The following is a 23,593-nucleotide window of genomic DNA, read 5'->3' as shown; positions in this document are numbered from 1 at the left end:
GTGTTCAGTCTGACTCTTTCTCTATCGTGGCTCAGTGGGTAGCACCCTCGCCTCTGAGTCAGAAGGTTGTGGGTTCAAGACCCACTCCAGGAACTTGAGCACATAAATCTAGGCTGGCACTCCAGTGCAGTACTGAGGGAGCACTGCACTGTCGGAGGTGCTTTCTTTCAGATGAGACATCAAACTGAGGCCCCGTCTGCTCTCTCAGGTGGACGTAAAATATCCCATGGTGCTATTTCGAAGAAGAGCAGGAGAGTTATCCCTGGTGTCCTGGCCAATATTTATCCCTCAATCAACTTAACAAAAACAGATAATCTGGTCATTATCACATTGCTGTTTGTGGGAGCTTGCTTGAGCGCAAATTGGCTACCGCATTTCCTACATTGCAACAACGAATACACTCCAAAAGTACTTAATTGGCTGTAAAGTGGTTTGAGATGTCCGGTGGTCGTGAAAGGCGCTATATAAATGCTGTCTTTCTATCTGTCTTTCTTTATATGCTTATAGAAGACTTTGGATTCTCTATGTTTCTATGTTTATGTTAGCTGCCAATCTATTCTCATGCTCCCTCTTTGTCCCTCTTATATCCTTTTTCACTTCCTCTTTGAACTTTCTATATTCAGCCTGATTCTCACCTCTATTCTCAACCTAACATACATCCCCTTTTTCTGCCTTATCTTGCTCTCTGTCTCTTTCGTCATCCAGATACCCTCTAGAGGACTTGGTGTGTATTAAAGATTACAAAGCTTAAAGTAAATCTGAGTGTGTTAAAGCTCCAGTATTGTGTCCCTCCCATCAGTCAGACTCTGGTCCCATTATTCAGTTTCTGTCCTAAGTTGATGATCTGTCTCTATTGCTGCCTGTTGCTGGATGATCGGATTAGTGAATCTGAATCTGTCCATCAGTTTCCGCCAGTGTCGTTTTACTGTGTCAATTTCAACATGAGTGTTTCAGAAACCTTTTAATTCCATTCTGGGTTTCTGTTCCGATCTGGAAGGACAATTCTTAGCAAAGTAGTTTCTCCGCCCCGCTCAGTGTTTGATGAAACTGAACAGCTCACATTTTATCTAATCGGTTTCGCACTGAAATGTCCGAATATTTGAGAGGATTTCAGATGCTCTCCGTCAGCAACAATGGTTCAGAGAGCTTAATGAAATGCCTGGAATAGCAAGCGCGCTTCATACGCTGTAAGCGGTGCCTTTGTAATTGATTTCTGTGGTGATAGAAATAGTTATGGGGAGTTGGTCGGTATTGATGGTTGCCGCCATAAGCTAAGTAGGGGGGGGGGGGCTGTAAAATATAACTTCTCTAGATGGAAATGTACTACATTTCGCAGTCCTATTTAATAGACCTGTTCCTGTCAGCATGCTTTGAAACATCATCATAGGCAGTCCCTCGGAATCGAGGAAGACTTGCTTCTACTCTTAAAATGAGTCCTTAGGTGGCTGAGCAGTCCAATACGAGAACCACAGTCCCTGTCACAGGTGGGACAGATAGTCGTTGAGGGTAAGGGAGAGTGGGACAGATTTGCTGCATGCTCTTTCCGCTGCCTGCGCTTGATTTCTGCATGCTCTCAGAGACTACACTTCGCAGTCCTATCTATTAGACCTGTTCCTGTCAGCATGCTTTGAAACTTAAAATGTTTATTTACTACATTATGTCGTGGACTAACAAAAGGTGAATGATCCTGTGAATGATTAAATAGTACCCATTGAATAGCGATGCCTCTGGCACCAGAGTAACTGAATGTCTGATTGTAATATAACTGGCAACTGCTTTTCAAGTGCTGCTTCATTCACTTTTCCACAAGTCACTGTTTGATCATCATTTAAAGAAATATATATATATCATTTATTTAAGAATGCTGAAAGTATTCAGAAACACTTCATTGCTTTTGGTTATTGACCCTGGAACATGAAAAATATTTTTACTGTTTTTTTTTGTGTTCCTCTTCCTCACCCTTAATCCAGTCCAAGTGCGCAGACAGAGGATATACATCTAAGCTCCTGTCAATGATGCCCATTGCCAAGTTACAGAAAGCTGCTTGAAACCCAGCTCTGCAGCTCCCCTAACATTAGAGTCAAGCCTGGGACCTTGTCCCTAGGGGATCACATGCCCTGCAATTCACATTGTAGTGCATTGTATTTCTGGGTTCTTTTACACAGTTTCCTGTTCAATAACCTGACCACACTTTTCATAAACAGACTTATGACCCTTACACAGTCTAGAAACGGCCCACTTTTTGTCGTTGCAGAAGATTGACAGTTATATGTAGCAAACTACACGCTGGAGTTTCAGTGAGTGGCTCACTGTATTGTCTTGTCTATCCAGATAAGCAGAACTATTTTGTTAGGTCGAGTCAACAGGTTCGAACAACCAATAAAATCTACTTACAAAATTGGGCAGTGTGATAATACGAAACAACCATGGGTTCAATTTTCCCCAAAGCTGGTTTTTGCCGTACTTGAAGAGTTACGCCCGTTTTTGGGGGCCCAAGTATGCCCCAAAAAAATATCCAAGTTTCCCTGTTTGAATTGTTCATTTTGGCGCCACCGAGCCTGTCGTTTAGTTTTGGGGGTGGAGCCCAAGATCTGCGCCAAAAAGATCGGGTTGCCACGGTAACCAGGGGCACAATGCAGGCTGAGGTTAGAAAGTGAAACATACAACCAGCTCACAGCAACCTGCACAAGCACATTGCAGCAACTTACCAAGCACATTAAACATTGCAGCAACTTACCTTCATTAAATTATTAAAGTATCATGATAAAAGCTATCTCCCCCTCCCCCCCATGTTGGTGCCGGTCCCTGCTCCTACCCCAGGCCAAATGGCCTCCCGGTGCCGGTCCCCCACGCCTATCCCTGGCTGAATGGCCTCCCCTTCCCAGTCCCCGCACCTATCCCAGGCCGAACGACCTCCTCCCTCCCGATCCCTGCTCCTAACGATGCCCGAAAGGCTACCCCCGAGCCCCCTCCCCCATCCTCACACCTCTGCTGCTGCTGTCCATGCACCTGCTGCACTGATTTATTGACTGGTGCCGATTTTCCAAACTCACCAGAAGGTTTTTCCACAGAGGCCACATATGCCGTCCTAAGAAGAATTGGAGTAAATCGGAGCTGGCCAAACTTGCTTAACTGGACAGACTTGGCACGGGTGGCAGGTTACGCCCCCATGAAACAAAAAAAACTACTCTTAAATTCATAACTAACTAAGTTACACTGGCACATGTTGATTGGGGAAACTTGTATTTTTTAAACTTGGGCCAAAAAAAGCAGGGCGCGCCAAGAAATAGCACAAATCACTGGAGAAAATTGAGCCCAAAAATTTATAACAGAGTTCATCAAAGTTCTAGCCAAGACCACCTTCTGCAGTTAAAACTTTTCTTGGAATAAAACAAAGTCCTGAAAATTGTCACGATAAAGACGAACGGCCCATGTTTCTCATGTCCCTTGGTAATACAGTGCTATCTCAAACCACAAACCTCGAGTAGGGAGTTGCAGGTGAAATACGTAAGCCACACATTCAGAGGGCTGCGTTTTTCTGAATGGTTTTCAAAATCTAGGCCCTGAATTTTCTGGAGATTTTTGATGCAACTATAGCATAGAAACATAGAAAATAGGTGCAGGAGTAGGCCATTCGGCCCTTCGAAATTGCACCGCCATTCAATAAGATCATGGCTGATCATTCCTTCAGTACCCCTTTCCTGCTTTCTCTCCATACCCCTTGATCCCCTTAACCGTAAGGGCCATATCTAACTCCCTCTTGAATATGTCCAATGAACTGGCATCAACAACTCTCTGCGGCAGGGAATTCCATAGGTCAACAACTCTTGAGTGAAGAAGTTTCTCCTCATCTCAGTCCTAAATGGCCTACCCCTTATCCTAAGACTATGTCCCCTGGTTCTGGACTTCCCCAACATCGAGAACATTCTTCCCGCATCTAACCTGTCCAGTCCCGACAGAATCTTATATGAGATCCCCTCTCATCCTTCTAAATGCCAGTGAATAAAGGCCCAGTTGATCCAGTCTCTCCTCATATGACAGCTCAGCCATCCCTGGAATCAGTCTGGTGAACCTTCGCTGCTCTCCCTCAATAGCAACAGCATCCTTCCTCAGACTAGGAGTCCAAAACTGAACACAATATTCCAGGTGAGGCCTCACTAAGGCCCTGTACAACTGCAGTAAGACCTCCCTGCTCCTATATTCAAATCCCCTAGTTATGAAGGCCAACATACCATTTGCCTTCTTTACTGCCTGCTGTACCTGCGTGCCCACCTTCAGTGACTGATGAACCATGACACCCAGGTCTCATTGCACCTCCCCTTTTTCTAGTCTGCCAACATTCAGATAATATTCTGCCTTTGTCTTTTTGCCCCCAAAATGGATAACCTCACATTTATCCACATTATAATGCATCTGCCATGTATTTGCCCACTCACCAAATCTGTCCAAGTCACCCTGCAGCCTCTTAGCATCCTCCTCACAGCTCACACCGCCACCCAGTTTAGTGTCATCCGCAAACTTGGAGATATTACACTCCCTTCATCCAAATCGTTAATGCATATTGTAAAGAGCTGGGGTCCCAGCACTGAGCCCTGCAGCACCCCACGAGTCACTGCCTGCCATTCTGAAAAGGACCCGTTTATCCCGACTCTCTACTTCCTGTCTGCCAACCAGTTCTCTATCCACGTCAGTACATTACCCTCAATACCATGCGCTTTGATTTTGTACACCAATCTCTTGTGCGGACCTTGTCAAAAGCCTTTTGAAAGTCCAAATACACCACATCCACTGGTTCTCCCTTGTCCACTCTACTAGTTACATCGTCAAAAAATTCCAGAAGGTTCATCAAGCATGATTTCCCTTTCATAAATCCATGCTGAATTGGTCCGATCCTATCACTGCTTTCCAAATGGGCTGCTATTTCATCCTTAATGATTGATTCCAACATTTTCCCCACTACTGATGTCAGGCTAACTGGTCTATAATTACCCACTTTCTCTCTCCCTCCTTTTTTAAAAAGTGGCGTTACACTAGCTACCCTCCAGTCCATAGGAACTGATCCAGAGTCGATGGATTGTTAGAAAATGATCACCAATGCATCCACTATTTCTTGGGCCACTTCCTTAAGTACTCTGGGATGCAGACTATCAGGACCCGGAGATTTATCGGCCTTTAATCCCATCAATTTTCCCAATACAATTTCCCGCCTAATAAGGATATCTTTCAGTTCCTCATTCTCACCAGACCCACTGTCTCCTAGTACATTCGGAAGGTTATTTGTGAAGACAGAACCGAAGTATTTGTTCAATTGGTCTGCCATTTCTTTCTTCCCCATTATAAATTCACCTGAATCCGACTGCAAGGGACCTATGTTTGTCTTTACTAATCTTTTTCTCTTCACATATTTATAGAAGCTTTTGCAGTCAGTTTTTATGTTCCCTGCAAGCTTCCTCTCATACTCTATTTTCCCCTTCTTAATTAAACCCTTCGTCCTCCTCTGTTGAATTCTAAATTTCTCCCAGTCCTCAAGTTTGTTGCTTTTTCTCGCCAATTTATATGCCTCTTCCTTGGTTTTAACACTATCCTTAATTTCCCTTATTAGCCATGGTTGAGCCACCTTCCCAGTTTTATTTTTACTCCAGACAGGGTTGTACAATTGCTGAAGTTCATCCATGTGATCTTTAAATGTTTGCCATTGCTTATCCACCATCAACCCTTTAAGTATCCTCTGCCAGTCTATTCTAGCCAATTCACACCTCATACCATCGAAGTTACCTTTTCTTAAGTTCAGGACCCTAGTCTCTGAATTAACTGTGTCACTCTCCATCTTAATAAAGAATTCTACCGTATTATGGTCACTGTTTCCCAAGGGGCACAGCACAACAAGATTGCTAATTAGTCCTTTCTCATTACACATCACCCAGTCTAGGATGGCCAGCCCTCTAGTTGATTCCTCGACATATTGGTCGAGAAAACCATCCCTAATACACTCCAGGAAATTCTCCTCCACCACATTGCTACCAGTTTGGTTAGTCCAATCTATATGTAGATTAAAGTCGCCCATTTTTACTGCTGTACCTTTATTGCACACATCCCTTATTTCTTGTTTGATGCTGTCCCCAACCTCACTACTACTGTTTGGTGATCTGTACACAACCCCCACTAGCGTTTTCTGCCCTTTGAAATTCCGCAGCTCCACCCATACCGATTCCACATCATCCAGGCTAATGTCCTTCCTTACAATTGCATTGATTTCCTCTTTAACCAGCAACGCCACCCCGCCTCCTTTTCCTTTCTGTCTATCCTTCCTAAATGCTGAATACCCTTGGATGTTGAGTTCCCAGCCTTGGTCACCCTGGAGCCATATCTCCGTGATGCCAATCACATCCTATCCATTAACTGCTATCTGCGCAGTTAATTCATCCACCTTATTCCGAATACTCCTCGCATTGAGGCACAGACCTTCAGGCTTGTCTTTTTAACACACTTTGTCCCTTTAGAATTTTGCTGTAATGTGGCCCTTTTTGCTTTTTGCCTTGGGTTTCTCTGCCCTCCACTTTTACTATTCTCCTTTCTATCTTTTGCTTCTGCCCCCCCCCCCCTTCTATTTCCCTCTGTCTCCCTGCATAGGTTCCCATCCCCCTGCCATATTAGTTTAACTCCTCCCCAACAGCACTAGCAAACACTCCCCCTAGGACATTGGTTCCGATCCTGCCCAGGGGAAGACCGTCCGGTTTGTACTGGTCCAACCTCCCCAGTTCCAATGTCCCAGGAATTTGAATACTTCCCTTCTGCACCATTTCTCAAGCCACGTATTCATCTGAGCTATCCTGCGATTCCTACTCTGACTAGCAAGCGGCACTGGTAGCAATCCTGAGATTACTACTTTTGAGGTCCTACTTTTTAATTTAACTCCTAGCTCCCTAAATTCGTCTCGTAAGACCTCATCCCGTTTTTTACCTATATGCACCACGACAACTGGCTGTTCACCCTCCCTTTTCAGAATGTCCTGCACCCGCTCCGAAACATCCTTGACCCTTGCACCAGGGAGGCAACATATCATCCTGGAGTCTCGGTTGCGGCCGCAGAAACGCCTATCTATTCCCCTTACAATTGAATCCCCTATCACTATAGATCTCCCACTCTTTCCCCTGCCCTCCTGTGCAGCAGAGCCAGCCACAGTGCCATGAACTTGGCTGCTGCTGCTCTCCCCTGATGAGTCATCCCCCTCAACAGTACCCAAAGCGGTGTATCTGTTTTGCAGGGGGATGACCGCAGGGGACCCCTGCACTACCTTCCCTGCACTGCTCTTCCTGTTGGTCTTCCATTCCCTATCCGGCTGTAGACCCGTTACCTGTGGTAAGACCAACTCACTAAACGTGCTATTCACATCATTCTCAGCATCGTGCATGCTCCCGAGTGAATCCACCCGCAGCTCCAGCTCCGCAACGCGGTCCGTCAGGAGCTGGAGGCGGACACACTTCCCGCACGCGTAGTCGTCAGGGACACCGGAAGTGTTCCTGATTTCCCACATAGTACAGGAGGAGCATAACATGTGTCCGAGCTCTCCTGCCATGACTTAACCCTTAGATACACTTAAGTTGGCAACAACAATGCTAAAAATTAATTACTGATATATATAAGGACGGGAGAGTGAAGAGCACCAGTTCCAACTATCGCAGGACGGGAGAGTGGAGAGCACCAGTTCCAACTGTCGCAGGATGGGAGAGTGGAGAGCACCAGTTCCAACTGTCGCAGGACGGGAGAGTGGAGAGCACCAATTCCAACTGTCGCAGGATGGGAGAGTGGAGAGCACCAGTTCTAACTGTCGCAGGACGGGAGAGTGGAGAGCACCAGTTTCAACTGTCGCAGGAGAGAGTGGAGAGCACCAGTTCCAACTGTCGCAGGAGAGAGAGTGGAGAGCACCAGTTCCAACTGTCACCGGAGAGAGAGTGGAGAGCACCAGTTCCAACTGCATAAAAGCATTGTTGCGCCCAATTTTGGGAGGAAATTCTCTCGTAATTGGTTTATGCCGGATATGCGCCAAGACATCAGCACACACGAGTTTTCTCGATCGTTTGTGCTGCTCCCGAGATACATCCGTTGAAACCTTCTGCCACTCATTTAAATATACCAGTAATGCACTTTCGTAGATTTATGCCCAGAAATCTAGGCTTAGTCACCTGATGTTGGATAACGATGCAATATTCAGTCTGTGCACCTGTGCGCACTCTCTTCTCCCCCCCCCCCCCCGCCCACCCCCTTTCCCCCACTCATTCAGAGGATGAAGCAGCTGGAATGGCCTTCCTGATGGGATGCTCCTGTTCAATATAATAATGGCAAAGGAAGAGAAGCAGCAGAGGCAGGAGGCTCTGAGAGTGAGGCTCCAGGGTAGGGACAGCAGACTCTTACCCCTGTTAGTGGAGCTGCATTTGCACTTCTTTTACACTGGTTTCTCCATTCTAGCGTAGGCAAATTATCTCCATGGAAATTTTGACACAAGTTTCCGTTGGCAAGGTTGGCACAGGAGCCAAAATAAATGTTGGTGCATTTCTGCTTGAAAGTGCGATCTGGGAAATTACAGGCGTTGGAGAACTAAAGAATCCGTAGTTGGGTCCTTCATTTATCTGCTTAGTTTTTTTGAAGAAGGGAAGCAGATGAATTATACCGATGTTACGGACATTGCAATAAGAATTAGAAGCAGGAGCAAGCCATGCGGCCCCTTGAACTAGCGCTGCCATTCAATAAGATCATGGCTGACCTTCGACTTTAACTCCACTTTCCCACATCCCTTCATTCCCTGCACAGGTGAGTAAGTGGCCATGTGGAGGGTGGTGGGTGGGGGTATGAAATCAATGGGAAGGGACCGTCGGGTAATGGTGGGGTAATGATGGCTTCAGTCTTCCCCAAGTTTAGTTGGAAGACTCATTCGCCATCAGACAGCACGGAGGTCGACATGGAGTTGAGGGCGATGGGGGAGAGGTAAGCCTGGTGCAATTAACATATATATGTGTTGTGTCCTTACACACTACTGCAAATCAACACAAGGCACATACTGCAGACAAGGTCACTCTGTGACCTGTACCTTTATTCACAGGACCAAGAAGTGATGACCCTGTGTGGGACCTCCCTTTATATACCTGGATGACCAGGTGAGGAGTGTCTCCCACAAGTTCACCCCCTGTGGTCAAGGTGTGCATTTCTCAGGTGTATACAGTGTACAGTGTTGTTACATAAAGGTTACAGTTATGCGAAGGTTACAAACATGACATCACCTCCCCCAACGTCTGAGTCAAAGATTGAGTCTTTCAGGCGGTCGCCGCTCTCTCGTGAAGCGCCGCAGTTGGGGCTCTGGTTGTTGAACCTTGGCATGCGCCTTTGTCACCTGTGGTGATTCCGGCTCGTCCGGGCTGACCGCAGGGACTGTGCATGCTGCTGACGGTTCTTGTTGCTCGTTCTCTGGCAGTGGTGTGGGCAGCATCTCATGATTTTCCTCAGGTTCCTCAGTGTCCATGCTGAATCTTTTTTTTACTTGGTCCAGATGCTTGCGGCATATCTGCCCATTGTTGAGTCTGACCACTATGACCCTATTCCCCTCTTTACCAATTACAGTACCCTCGAGCCACTTGGGCCCCACAGCGTGATTAAGAACAAATACAGGGTCATCGATTTCTATCCATCTCCCCTTTAAGTTACGGTCGTGGCACTCATTTTGGGACTGGCGTTTGCCCTCAAAAATGTCTGACAGGACTGGATGAATGAGGGCAGTCGAGTTTTTAGTGTACGTTTCATGATTAGTTGCACTAGCGGGACCCCCGTGAGCGAGTGCAGTCGGGACCTGTAGGCCAGCAGGAGGAGCGATAGACGGTATTGAAGGGAGGGTCCTTGAATCCGGAGCATGCCTTGCTTTATGATTTGGACCGCACGTTCCGCCTAGCCATTGGAAGCCGTCTTGAACGGCGCTGTCCTGACATGTTTGATGCCATTACCCGACATGAACTCCCGGAATTCATAGCTAGTGAAACACGGGCCGTTATCGCTAACTAGGATGTCCGGCAAGCCGTGGGTCGCAAAGACCGCACGCAGACTCTCCACTGTGGTGGATGTCGTGTACGAATTCAATATGATGCACTCGATCCATTTCGAGTACGCATCAACAACAATGAGGAACATTTTTCCCATGAATGGGCCTGCGTAGTCTATGTGAATACGTGACCATGGCTTGGTGGGCCAGGGCCACGGGCTGAGTGGGGCCTCCCTGGGGGCATTGCCCAGCTGGGCACACGTCGTGCACCTGCAAACACAGTGTTCCAGGTCTGCATCAATTCCCAGCCACCATACATGTGACCGGGCAATGGCCTTCATAAGCACGATGCCTGGGTGCTCGCTGTGGAGTTCCCTGATTAATGCTTCCCTTCCCCTCTGGGGCATGACTACCCAGCTGCCCCATAGTAGGCAGTCGGCTTGGATGGAGAGCTCATCCATCCGTCTGTGAAACGGTCTGACCTCTTCAGGGCATGCTCCGTGGGCGGGCGCCCAATCCCCAGTCAAGACTCATTTCTTAATCAGAGATAGGAGGGGATCTCTGTTTGTCCAGGTTTTGATCTGGTGGGCTGTGATGGGAGAGCCTGCGCTGTCAACAGCCATGACCATCTCCACGCTTTTCTCCGCTGCCTTCCTCAGTGGTGGCCAGTGGAAGCCTGCTGAGCACATCAGCGCAATTTTCAGTGCCTGGCCGGTGCCGTATGGTGTAGTCATACGCAACCAGTGTGAGAGCCCATCGTTGTATGCGAGCTGACGCATTGGCATTGACAGCTTTGCTGTCGGACAACAGGGATGTTAACGGCTTGTGGTCCATTTCTAACTCGAACCTTCTGCCAAAAAGGTACTGGTGCATCTTTTTCACCCTGTAGACACATGCCAGTGCTTCCTTTTCAACCATCCCATACCCCCTTTCTGCTTGGGAGAGCGACCTGGAGGCATAAGCCACAGGTTGGAGTTGGCCCTCATCATTACTCTGCTGCAACACGCACCCAACCCCATAGGATGATGCATCACATGTCAAAACCAATTTCTTACAGGGGTCGTACAGGGTCAATAACTTATTAGAACAAAGCAGGCTCCGCGCCCGATTGAAAGCCCATTCCTCACAGTCCCCCCAAAACCAATCGCAACCCTTACGCAGGAGCACGTGTAGCGGCTCCAGCAATGTACTTAAGTTCGGTAGAAAGTTCCCAAAATAGTTCAGTGGTCCCAGAAATGAATGCAACTCTGATGTGTTGCCGATCCTGGGCGCACGACGGATCGCCTCCGTTTTAGATTCGGTGGACCCTCCTGCCCAAAAACTCGACCTCTGGGGCCAAAAACACACACTTGGACTTCTTTAGTCGCAGGCCTACCCGATCCAGTTGGCGTAGCTCCTCCTCCAGGTTGTGGAGGTGTTCCTCTGTGTCTCGACCCGTGATAAGGATGTCGTCCTGAAATACGATTGTTCCGGGGATGGATTTGAGCAGATTTTCCATGTTCCTCTGAAAGATAGCGGCCGCTGATCGAATGCCAAACGGACACCTGTTGTAGACAAACAGCCCCTTGTGTGTGGTGATGGCGGTCAGTAGCTTGGATTCTTCGGCCAGTTCCTGGGTCATGTGGGCCGAGGTGAAGTCCAACTTGGTGAATAGCTTGCCCCCTGCCAGCATGGCAAAAAGATCCTCCGCTCTCGGAAGCGGGTATTGGTCCTGAAGGGACACTCGGTTGATGGTGACCTTGTAGTCGCCACAGATCCTGACCGAGCCATCCGTTTTTAGAACAGGGACGATGGGGCTTGCCCAGTCGCTGAATTCAATGGGCAAAATTATGCCCTCTCTTAGCAACCTGTCCAACTCACTCTCAATTTTCCCCCCCCATCACATACAGCACAGCTCTGGCTTTGTGGTGCACTGGTGTGATGTCTGGGGTGATGCGTATCCTTACTTTGGTGCCTTTGAAAGTCCCGACGCCAGGTTGAAATAATGACTCGAACTTTTGTAGGACCTGTGAGCATGAACTTCGCTCCACAGCTGAAATGGCGTGCACATCCCCTATTTCCAGTTCATCTCAGCTAGCCAGATCCTCCCCAAAAGCGTGGGACCATTTCCCGGGACAATCCAGAGTGGCAGCCAGTTCTGAGATCCATTATGTGTGACCACCAACATTGCACTGCCTAGCACTGGGATGATCTCTTTGGTGTACGTCCGTAGTTGCGTGTCAATGCGTTCTAATTTGGGTCTGCTAGCTCTGAGTGGCCACAATTTCTCGAATTGTTGGACACTCATAAATGACTGGCTGGCTCCTGTGTCCAGCTCCATGCGTACCGGGATGCCATTTAACAGTACTCTCATCATCATAGGTGGCGTTTTAATGGATGTTTGCCACCTGGGCCCGCTGAACTTCAGCGTCCATTGCTGTGTCCCAGGCATACCCCTGCCTTGCAGACCCCTCTTGTGGTTCATCCACTTCGTAAACCAGCCTCGCTGCGGGCTTCCTGCACATCCTGGCTAAATGTTCACTCAAGTTACAATTTCTGCAGATGAATTGTTGAAACCGGCAGGTCTTTGCAGCATGTTTGCCCCCGCACCTCCAGCATGAGCTGAGATTGTTGTGAACAAAAGAGCTGTTACCAGGCATTCCTCTCTGATTTTCTCTTTGATTACTCTTGAGCACTCTGTTAGTGGGTGTCAATGGCCCCATCCCGGGACGTATTGTCCCTTATGATGGTGTAAATGTCCGTCCAACCTGCCATTGTCTCTGATGAGGACCCACCCTAGCGTCTGTTACTGCCTGGTTGGTGTCGAATTGCCCTTGCCTGCCTGCGGGGTTCTGAGTCGCGTTTATCATGTTAACTCCATGCTCCATCACCACGTTGGGAGCAGAGTTGTGCGCTTATATGATCTTGGTTTCCTCCTCCCCCGCCATGAAGGTTTGAGCCATCAACGCCGCTGATTCCAAGGTCAAGTCCTTGGTCTCAATTAGCTTCTTAAAAATCTCTGCATGACCAATGCCCTTAATGAAGAAATCCCGTAACATCTCCCCCTTGCAGGCGTCTGTTAACTTAGAGGCTGGCCAAGTGCCGAAGGTCTGCAACGAAGTCCGGTAAGCTCTGCCCTTCCTGACGTTGGTGCGTATAGAATCGGTGTCGGGCCATGTGTATACTACTCGCCAGTTTGAGGTGCTCACCGATCAGTTTGCTGAGCTCCTCCAAGGTCTTGTCCGCCGGCTTCTCGGGTGCGAGTAGGCCTTTCATCAGCGCGTATGTCTTAGGTCCACAGCTGGTCAGTAGATGCGTCCTTCGCTTGTCAGCCGCTGCTGCTTCCAGCCAGTCCTTCGTGGCAAAGGTCTGCTGGAGCCTCTCAACAAAATCAGCCCAGTCCTCACTAACACCGTACCGTTCCTCCGTGCTACCGGTGGCCATTCTCTTGAGTCGTTGATTCCTGTTTCTCGTCGCCAAATGTTGTGTCCTTACACACTACAGCAAATCAACACGAGCCACATACTGGATACCTTTATTCACAAGACCCAGAAGTGATGACCCTGCGTGGGACCTCCCTTTATATACCAGGTGAGGAGTGTCTCCTACAAGTTCACCCCCTGTGGTCAAGGTGTGCATTTCTCAGGTGTATACAGTGTTGTTACACAAAGGTTACAGTTATGTGAAGGTTACAAACATGACAGTATGGAAGCTGAACCTCTGTCTAAAGATGATGCCATTAAGAGATAGCATGTAGATGAACTGGAGGGGGCCAAGGGTAGAACCTTTGGGCACGTGAACAGTTGAGGCAAGAAGAATGCCAACATGGTGCCCATAATCTCACTAAGCATTCAGATGCCCTTAGCCTATCAGTCTTCCCATTCCTGAAAGTTTGGATTAAAGCTCAACTTAATGGTTATACTGTGCCAGGTTATGGGCTGACTCCACTGGACTGGTATTCCACTCCGTCACAGCCCATTCCACCATTGTAAGCTCAAGCAGGCACTGCTTCTCCTCGTCCTGCTCGGGTCCACACTGCTCCTTTCTCACCTCCAGTGTCAGTTTGTGCAATTCAATTTCCTTCGTGCTTTCCCTCTCGTGTTGACACTGGCTCTCCTCTGTCATTTCTATTTTATTCTGTATTTGTATGCATCGTATTGTCATTTAATTAGTCTGTACTGATTAAAACTTTAACCAGCCTGTATGCTTTGCGAGTGATATTTCACGCACATTATTTGCCACAAATAATTACAGATTTGTATTGTTTTCTCATTCAACAATCTGATATTTCCATAAGGGGACTATGCTCCTAATGAGTTTAAATATCCATTAATTATCCTTTCTACACCAGAGTGTATGACCTGGAGATGAACAATTATTCCAATCATCATAAATTCTGTACCGGAAGTTATAGAGAATGGTTACATCTCCACAAGGTCATCAACCCGAAACATTAACTGTTTCTCTCCACAGATGTTGCCTGGGCTGCTGAGTATTTCCATTTTATTTCCAATTTCCAGCATGTGCAGTATTTTGCTTTTGTACATCTCCAGTCTATTTGGATAAGTAGAGATTTGAAAGGCTAAAAAAGTTATCAAATGTATTTATAAGAGTAGAGTTATAAATAGTTGCCTTGTACTCCCATAGTTTAATTCGCTGTATTTTATAACTTAAAATCCATCAGCATTCACACTAGCCCATTTCCTGTAGTTAGAATAAAAACAAATCCTGAGAACGGATGCCCTGCATGCTAACAGTCCAGTCTCAAGCTGTATCCCTGAGGAAGGGGGATTTTTGCACTTCCAATAAAATAAAACCGCGCCGATTTTACGATTTGTGACACAGCGCTTGTGTCTCGATGTGCTGTTCTATCATGCAACATTCTGTGATAACTTGACCTCACTTGTTGCTTTGTTGCTGTGAAGTTGTGGTCGGGTTATAATAGAATACTTTCTTTATGCTGTAATCGGCCACCATGTGTCTTCAAATTGATTTGTTAAAAAGTGGTTTTAGTGACCATGGCCTTCCAAAGTTAATTTGCTTGCATTTCGAATAGGGCAGTAGTTCAGCCTGTGCAAGGAAACTAACAGTTTGTAAACAACACAATACTATGCAAGTTGCATGTAGTTAATTTTGATTTTAATTTTAAAAATATGTTTAATGATATATGGAGAGAAATTTTAATAGTTTCTCCGATTGCCAGAAATGATCCTCATGCAGCCTTGTCGCATACTGTTATGGCAAGATAAGTAACAACTCATTTTATACATCACAAAACAACTCCCTGCTCCCATGACTTGGTCATTAATTTACTTTAATCCATCTAAACATTTGGGAAGCAGTGGTATTTTTAAAATATCTAATTAGAACATTACATAACTCATTATTTGGAGTAATCAGAATGATGCTGGCCCCTACCTCCTGATCCCACTATCTGCTTCAGTTGACCGACCGTGCATAGCACTGACTCAAGATTATGGTTATTATTGCATGTTTTTTGAACATTTTGACAGAATTGGGCTTCAAAATAACCTACTGGGAGTATTCCCGTTTATTACATGTGGCAGTGTTTTCAAGTTAGCTGAATGATGGGATTATTTTAATTGACAAATTTGTGACTCAAAGCGGATTGACATTTTGGATTATTTTTAGTCTTGAATCAGTACTTACGGTTCTTTAAAATTGTGTCAGCTATGAAATGAAAAATGTCTATGTATTTTGGCATCAATTTTTTTTTAAAGAAAACTGCTAGCAGATGTCCTGTGCTTCTGCTTATTGCTAGTTTAAGATGTGCTGTTTGGTATACATTACCCGTACTCAGCAATGTCCCCGCTTTGTTTCTCATTAAGGCTTGAAAGTTGTCTCTCGATTGTGTTTCAGTTAGGGCAGGACTGGCGGCTTGCCGGGACAGACCTCAGACTTGTGACTCAGAGGTCAGACTAGTTTCACAGTGCTGTATTGGGAGCACTTTGTGTTTTCTAGATGGTGAACATTTGCGGGCCAGAGGATACTTGTCTGTTTCAGCTCCTGTCTATCTCAGAGACACCCGGCATGTAGGACGGCATAGAGAATTTGGGGAGCTATGATTGAGTAATTCTGTGTCTGTGTTGCTCTTGCCTTTCTGTTTATCATTTTTATCTGCATTTCTATTGCTCTCTCCCCGTGTCCTACTTTCACCTTCATAATATCACCTGTCTCCGCTCCTGCTTCAATCCATCTGCTGCTGAGGTCTTCATGCTTTTGTGGCCTCCAGATATGACTTCTTCCCTTAGGTGGTCCCTCGTATCGAGGATGACTTGCTTCCACACCAAAAAGGGATGAGTTCACAGGTGTTGCAATGAAGGACTTAACATTCCAGGTCCCGAACTACATCCTGAAGGGTGGGCGATGCCTGTACGTGGATTTTTTTAATGTGTGGTGGCCGTTTCACACCAGCCACCACACGGGCTTGACAGAGCTAGGTCTTGGTCTAGTGGCAAGGATTACCCAAGATGACTGGAGACCAGCTCTGCTGCACGGACCTAGTGAGCACACATATCGCAGTGTGGGCTGGCCCGTGCTGCCCTTGGGCTCTCGGCTCTCCTGGGCCCCGAACTCGTGCCTCTCCTGGGCCCCGAACTCGTGCCTCTCCTGGGCCCCGAACTCACGCCTCTCCTGGGCCCCGAACTCACGCCTCTCCTGGGCCCCGAACTCACGCCTCTCCTGGGCCCCGAACTCACGCCTCTCCTGGGCCCCGAACTCACGCCTCTCCTGGGCCCCGAACACACGCCTCTCCTGGGCCCCGAACTCGTGCCTCTCCTGGGCTCCGAACTCACGCCTCTCCTGGGCCCCGAACTCACGCCTCTCCTGGGCCCCGAACTCACGCCTCTCCTGGGCCCCGAACTCACGCCTCTCCTGGGCCCCGAACTCACGCCTCTCCTGGGCCCCGAACTCACGCCTCTCCTGGGCCCCGAACTCACGCCTCTCCTGGGCCCCGAACTCACGCCTCTCCTGGGCCCCGAACTCGTGCCTCTCCTGGGCCCCGAACTCACGCCTCTCCTGGGCCCCGAACTCACGCCTCTCCTGGGCCCCGAACTCACGCCTCTCCTGGGCCCCGAACTCACGCCTCTCCTGGGCCCCGAACTCACGCCTCTCCTGGGCCCCGAACTCACGCCTCTCCTGGGCCCCGAACTCACGCCTCTCCTGGGCCCCGAACTCACGCCTCTCCTGGGCCCCGAACTCACGCCTCTCCTGGGCCCCGAACTCACGCCTCTCCTGGGCCCCGAACTCACGCCTCTCCTGGGCCCCGAACTCGTGGCTCTCCTGGGCCCCGAACTCGTGGCTCTCCTGGGCCCCGAACTCACGCCTCTCCTGGGCCCCGAACTCACGCCTCTCCTGGGCCCCGAACTCACGCCTCTCCTGGGCCCCGATCACGTCGCTCTGCAATCTCTCTCCACTCCTTCGGCCCGACCTCGCCGCTCCTGCTGTACCTGCTCACGCTCCAATCACCGACCTGGGTATGGTGACATCCAATCCAGTCGCCCTCCTCCAAGACGTCACTCTCCAGCACCAGCTCACGCTGCTCCCTGAAGTGGCATGCCACCACGCTGGTTCCAGGGCCGCTCGCCACTCACCTTTTATGGCTCCGACCTGCCGCTGGTGTTCTCACACAGGTTGGGGCCGCCACGCCACATGATTATTCCAGTAATAAAAACAGGAAATACTCAGCAGGTTAGACAGCATCTGTGGAGAGAGAAACAGAGTTAATGTTTCAGGTCAGTGACTATTCCAAAACTGCTGTCCATATCCTGACTTGCACCAGGTTTCGTTCATTCATCAGCCCTGTGCTCACTGACCTACACTGGTCCAACAACGACTCGATTTAAAAAATTCTTATCCTTGTGTTCAAATCCCTCCATGGCCTCACGACTCCCTATCTCTGTAATGTCCTTCCACCCTCCGAGAATTCTGAATTCCTCTAATTCTGTCCTCTTGTGCATCCCTGATTTACTTCGCCCCTCCATTGGCAGCTGTACCTTCAGCTGCCGAGGCCCTAGGCTCTGGAACTCCCTACACCTCCACCTCGCTACCTTTCTTTCCTCCTTCAAGGCGCTCCTTAAAACCTACCTCTTTGACCAAGCTTTTGGTCACTTGTCTTAATATCTCCTTATATGGTTCGAATTCAACTTCTGATAACACTCCTGTGAAGCGCCATGGGACATTTTATTACATTAAAGACGCTATATAAATGCATGTTGTACTCGATCTTTTATGCTTCTCTGTTACACCTTTTGTTAGGCTGCAATTTCCTGCTCTCCTTTCATTCTGCTTCTCTTACTGTGTCTGTGTTACTCTCTTCGTGTCTCTATTTCTGTTCATCTGAGTTATATTTCTACAAGTATTTAACTGCTCTGGTCATTGTTATTCTAGCAATCTCTACCTATTGTGTCAACTTCCTTCAGTGCATTTTCCTGCAATAATTGGGATCAGATCCACTGGAGCTGGGACCTGGAGGGAGAGCACAGGTACAGCCAAAACCAGACAAGTATCAAGGCAGCGAAAAACTGAGCTTTCAGCAGGCATATGCCTTTGTTCTGCTACACTTGTATTCTTCATCAGGCCTTAGGATGTTGGGTGCAAGTTGGGATGGGCTTCCTAGGCCCTCGAGTGCAGAGTTGTGATGCTAAGCGCTCATTGGGTAGGGTGTGCGAGGATGTATTTAACAGGAGGCGAGGAGAGAATTGGAAGGCAAGATAGGGAACTCTACAATTAAACTTGTGACATTCTTTGTGGATTGTTAAACTTTGAGTGTTTTAGTGTGTATCGTGGAATGGAGGAAAAACTGTTATGGCAGCTGTATCTCCAAAGCTTTGGTTGTTGCACTGTGCTGAAGAAGGTTTTTGCAATACGATTTGTTGTTAATGAGCAAAATAGAAGGAAGTCACAGACTCTACCAATGAGGAAGAAAATTGACAGACACTACGGTGAAAAATATGTATACATGTACCTGGAAACTTTATTTACTCATTCTAGTAAAGTTCCCATGATGGTGTTCACAGACTCATTAACCCTTGCACTTTTGTCTTTGTCTGTGTTGGTCTCCCAATCTTTTTTCGCTTTCTCTCTCCTTTCCTTTGCTGTATGTTTCGTTCTCTAGCTCCTTCCTCGAAATATCCTCCCATATAATATTTTTTTACGCCCTGAACAGTCTTTGTATTTTCATTTTCTTTAAATGATAACTTTACGGCGATATTAGATAATAGGGAGGTAACAGCTTCGAAATTTCGCAGAAGGGATCAAAAATACTCAAACTGAACATAAAAATAATTAGTTTTTTCCTCTGAGAAATGTGATGCCATAACGGGAACAGTGCCAATCTCTGCCACCTTCAGCGCTTCAAATCCAGCAACCTGTTTCAAACCGCTCCCTAGACTGTTTGCAATTATAGAATCATATAATCTTGCAGCACATAAGGATGCCATTCCGCCATTGTGCCAGTGTCGACTCTTTGAAAGAGCTTCCTGGTTAGTCCCCCTATCCTGCTTTTACCCCTATAGCCCTGCAAGTTTTTCATCTCTTAACTGCCCTCTGAAATGGCTTAGCAAGCCACTCAGTTGTATTGAAGACGGCGGCTCTCCGAGGGCAATTAGGGATGGGCAATAAATGCCGGCCTTGCCAGCGACGCCCACATCCCGTGAATAAATGAAAAAACAGTCACGCACCATCCTGACTTGGAAGTATTCATTCATCGTCACTGGGTCAAAATTCGGAACTCCCTCCCTAACAGCACTGTGGGAACACCTTCACCACACGGACTGCAGCGTTCAAGATGGCAACTCACCACAACCTTCTCAAGGGCAGTTTAGGATGGGCAATAAATGTCGGCCTTGCCAGCGACGCCCACATCCCATGAATAAATAAATAAAGAGAATTATTAATATTGGGATTACTGGATTAGGTGATTTTGATGAAGAAAAGAACAGCTTTTTAAATATTCTTTGTAGTCTAAAGTAGTCAATTAAAATATTTGTATGTTTCTGAAATGCAGTCAAACAGGGACTAGTCTGGACATTAATGATAGATTTTCACAAAACTGTTAAGGAGTTCAAATGAGAAGACATGAATAAATGCAGAATGTGATATTTTAATAGTGTGCCAGTGTGTAATTATTGTTGCAGCTGTTAGGGGAGAAATCAGTAATCATTTCGAAGTTAGGTTTTGGATGGAAATGATGGTGTTTCCTGCAATGTTAGCAGCTGCACAACCACTTCTTCCTTCTGTGGTACGACTAATTTAAATGTGCTATTGTAATTTGTTCTTTTCCCATTGTGCTTATGTTCTCTGTTACAGGCAACTCCAGCAGCAACAACAAGCTGAGCTTGAAGTCGGTCCAAGAGAAGGTCTACCTTCCTATGACCCTTCCCAGGTAATGCATACAAAAAAAAATCACATTCTCACAAGCAAGTCTTCAAAGGTAGCTGAGCCCACGCCATGAGATTGTATATTTTGCTGAGGATACACGATTATACAATTAAAAAAAAAAATGAATAAACAAAATAGAAAACTTATCTGCTGGTTAGATCAAAGCATGCACTTCAGAAAGAATTGACGGTGTAACAGGCTTCATGTCTCTGTTTATTTAAAAGGTCCCTGTTTCAACTGTATCTGCCGGTGTCCAAGAGCATGGGAAATCAATAGACAAAACTGACCCACTGTTTTCTCAAGACCGAGACCCCAGGTTCACAGACATCTACACTGGTATTTCACCCGGTAAGCTGAATTGCGATCTTTGTTTCACTGATAGCTGAAAATGTTTAACAACCATAAATTTATAAGTTAAGACTAGGGTCAATTGCAACTTAATTTTTATTTTGTTAAAATATTTAAGGTTGTATCTCCATTATTCCTTCTTTCTTTCTCCCCTGTCCCCAACTTGATTTTATTTTTCTAAAGGGATACTGCTTCAAATGAGTAATAGAAGGATAGTTTTCAAGATTTCAAAATTTAAAGCTGTGAAATCTGTTTTTGGGTATTTGCAAAATAACTGTTATTGGATATTCATTACTGTTAATTTTTCAAACTAGTTCAATGAATTCTAGTCTGTCTTCAAATAAAGCAAATTTAACAGCAATTAAAGAAGCACTTAAGTTGATTGTAAGCTTGAAGAACAAAATAAACTGCTGCTGTTGGAGTTGCAGTGTAACCCTGAATATAGTTTAACCCTGCCCATTTGTGTTACTTTACTTGTGGGTCAGGACGGGCTGTCTCCCAGTGGTGACCTCATAAATCACTGACAGCAGTTCTGCAGCTGTTTGAGAATTCATGGAAAAGCAGCTCCAGGCTCTTGGGTCATATGTTGTCCATGTTTCTGTATTTTCTTCTGCTGTTGGCATTGTACATTTCAAATGGACAACAAAACGGCTGCAACTGCAGGAACAGAAGATGCATAATTCACAGTCTTGAGCTGCTGATATGCCACCATTTCTACATCGTGAAGCAGTTTCAGAAAGTATCAGTATAACTCGGGAGTCTGATTCCCAAGTATATGAAGCCCAGAGGTATGAAAGAAAGGACGGACATTAAGATAATACCTCCTTATGTCCTCAGGATGTCTCAGTGTTTCACAACCAACAAATTACTTCTGAATTACAATCACTATTCTGAAAACAAATGCACACAGCAAGGCTCCAGAAACAGTATAGGAGATAAATGACCAGTTAATCTTTTTTTTTCCTGGTGCTATTGGATGAGGGAGGAATGTTGGATGACTGGAGAATGTCCTGCTGTGCTACAAATAGGTTATTTTATATCCACTTGAGCAGGCACAAACTGGCTCAGTTTAAAGTTTGATTCAAAAAATTGTCATCTTCAGCAATTCAGCACTCCCATCAGGAATGCACTAAACTGTCAGCTAGATTATGTGCTCAAGTTTTAGAGCGGGGCATGAACTCAGGACCTTCTGATTGAGGCAAGAGTGATACCAATTAAACCAAGCTAATACCTGCAATAGGTAATCCTACAACCTCTTTAATACTGAATGTAGTATGACTCACTCTGCCTTCTGTGAAGAGATGAGATTCACACGGTGGCACATGATATATTTCAGCAGTTGCTGTACGAAGTAAGCATTCAGTATGAAGAGCCGTGTGTCCTTCTATCATTCTCTAGATATTGGACAGAATGGGTGCACTCTGCATTATAGGGGACATAGAAATTTCATCATCGTCATAGGCAGTCCCTCGAAACGAGGATGACTTGCTTCCACGCCAAAAAAGGATAATTTCATAGGTGTTCCAATGAAGGACTTAAAATTCCAGGTCCTGAACTACATCTTGAAGATGCCTGTGCCTGGATTTTTTTTGCACACCAGCCATCACACTAGCACAGAAGGAGGCCATTTCGGCCCATCATGTCCGTGCCAGCCAATAAAGAGCTATCCAGCCTAATCCCACTTTCCAGCTCTTGGGCTGTAGCCCTGTAGGTTACAGCACTTCAAGTGCACATCCAAGTACTTTTTAAATGTGGTTTAAATCAGCCATGATCATATTGAATGGTGGTGCAGGCTCGAAGGGCCGAATGGCCTACTCCTGCACCTATTTTCTATGTTTCTATGTGACGGTTTCTGCCTCTACCACCATAAGTTTGATTATGGGAGTGACCAGCAGTGACGAACTCAATTAAATATCTAACATATAAACTCCGAAATTGAGACATAAATATATTTATCTGTAATATATTAAAAATCTCATCTGTGTGCACTTCCTGGCCATAAAACCTTGCTTCCTGTTGCCATGTTTTTGTAAATATTTAATATTTTGTGTTCAATGGAAAAAGTTAACACAGAATTGATACTAAAACAAGGTAAGAACGAAAGAGTTTGCATTTCTATAGCGCCTTTCATGACCTCAGGATGTTCAAAATGCTTTATAGCCAATGAAGTACCTTTTATTCAGTCATGGGATGTGGGCGTCGCAGACAAGGCCAGCATTTATTGCCCCTTTCAGAGGGCAATTAAGAGTCAACATTGCTGTGGGTCTGGAGTCACAGGTAGACCAGACCGGGTAAGGACGGCAGATTTCCTTCCCTAAAGGACATTAGTGAACCAGATCGATTTTTACGATAATCCAGTAGTTTCGTGGTCACCATTACTGATACTAACTTTGTTAAAATTCAAGATTTATTTTATTAGCTGAATTTGCATTCCCCAGTTGACGTGGTGGGATTGGAACTCCTGCGTTTGGTTCATTAGTGCAGGCCTCTGGATTACTGGTCCACACTGCTACTATACCCCATGTAGTCACTGTTGTAATGTAGGGAATTGCGGCAGCCAATTTGCGCACCGCAAGCTCCCACAAAAAGCAATGAGTTAAATGACCAATTAAACTGTTTGTGATGCTTATCGAGCTACACTGCACTTGAGTGTCAGCCTAGATTCTGTGCTCAAGTCTCTAGAGTGGGACTTGAACCCAGAACCTTCTGATTCGACTGCCAGATTGCTACCACGAGCAACAGCTGACACTTGATTTCTATATCAATATGTATAATGGAAATGGTCTGTGTAAAGTTGTGAGAATACAATTTACATCCTCTTAGCAATGGGGGCTCTGTAGC

The 23,593-nt window shown here is 46.4% G+C and overlaps 1 protein-coding gene across 9 annotated transcripts in view; it reads left to right on the top strand.

Moving 5' to 3' along the window:
* The window catches only part of arnt2 (aryl-hydrocarbon receptor nuclear translocator 2), a 576,442-nt gene that overhangs the window by 348,759 nt on the left and 204,090 nt on the right, over positions 1 to 23,593 (top strand). For all 9 annotated transcript variants that reach the window (XR_011587457.1, XR_011587456.1, XM_070858690.1 and 6 more), the window contains 2 exons: positions 20,333 to 20,408; positions 20,629 to 20,752. Coding sequence is in view for 7 of the 9 variants with exons in the window: in XM_070858690.1 (XP_070714791.1) it covers positions 20,333 to 20,408; positions 20,629 to 20,752 (200 nt within the window). In the remaining 2 variants the exon portion in view is untranslated. The remainder of the gene's footprint in view (positions 1 to 20,332; positions 20,409 to 20,628; positions 20,753 to 23,593) is intronic.

The sequence above is a fragment of the Pristiophorus japonicus genome, chromosome 17, assembly GCF_044704955.1.
Source record: "Pristiophorus japonicus isolate sPriJap1 chromosome 17, sPriJap1.hap1, whole genome shotgun sequence".
NCBI classification, from domain to species: domain Eukaryota; kingdom Metazoa; phylum Chordata; class Chondrichthyes; family Pristiophoridae; genus Pristiophorus; species Pristiophorus japonicus.
The sequence above is the reverse complement of the archived record's forward strand: the minus strand, read 5'-3'. Positions and strand labels throughout refer to the sequence as shown.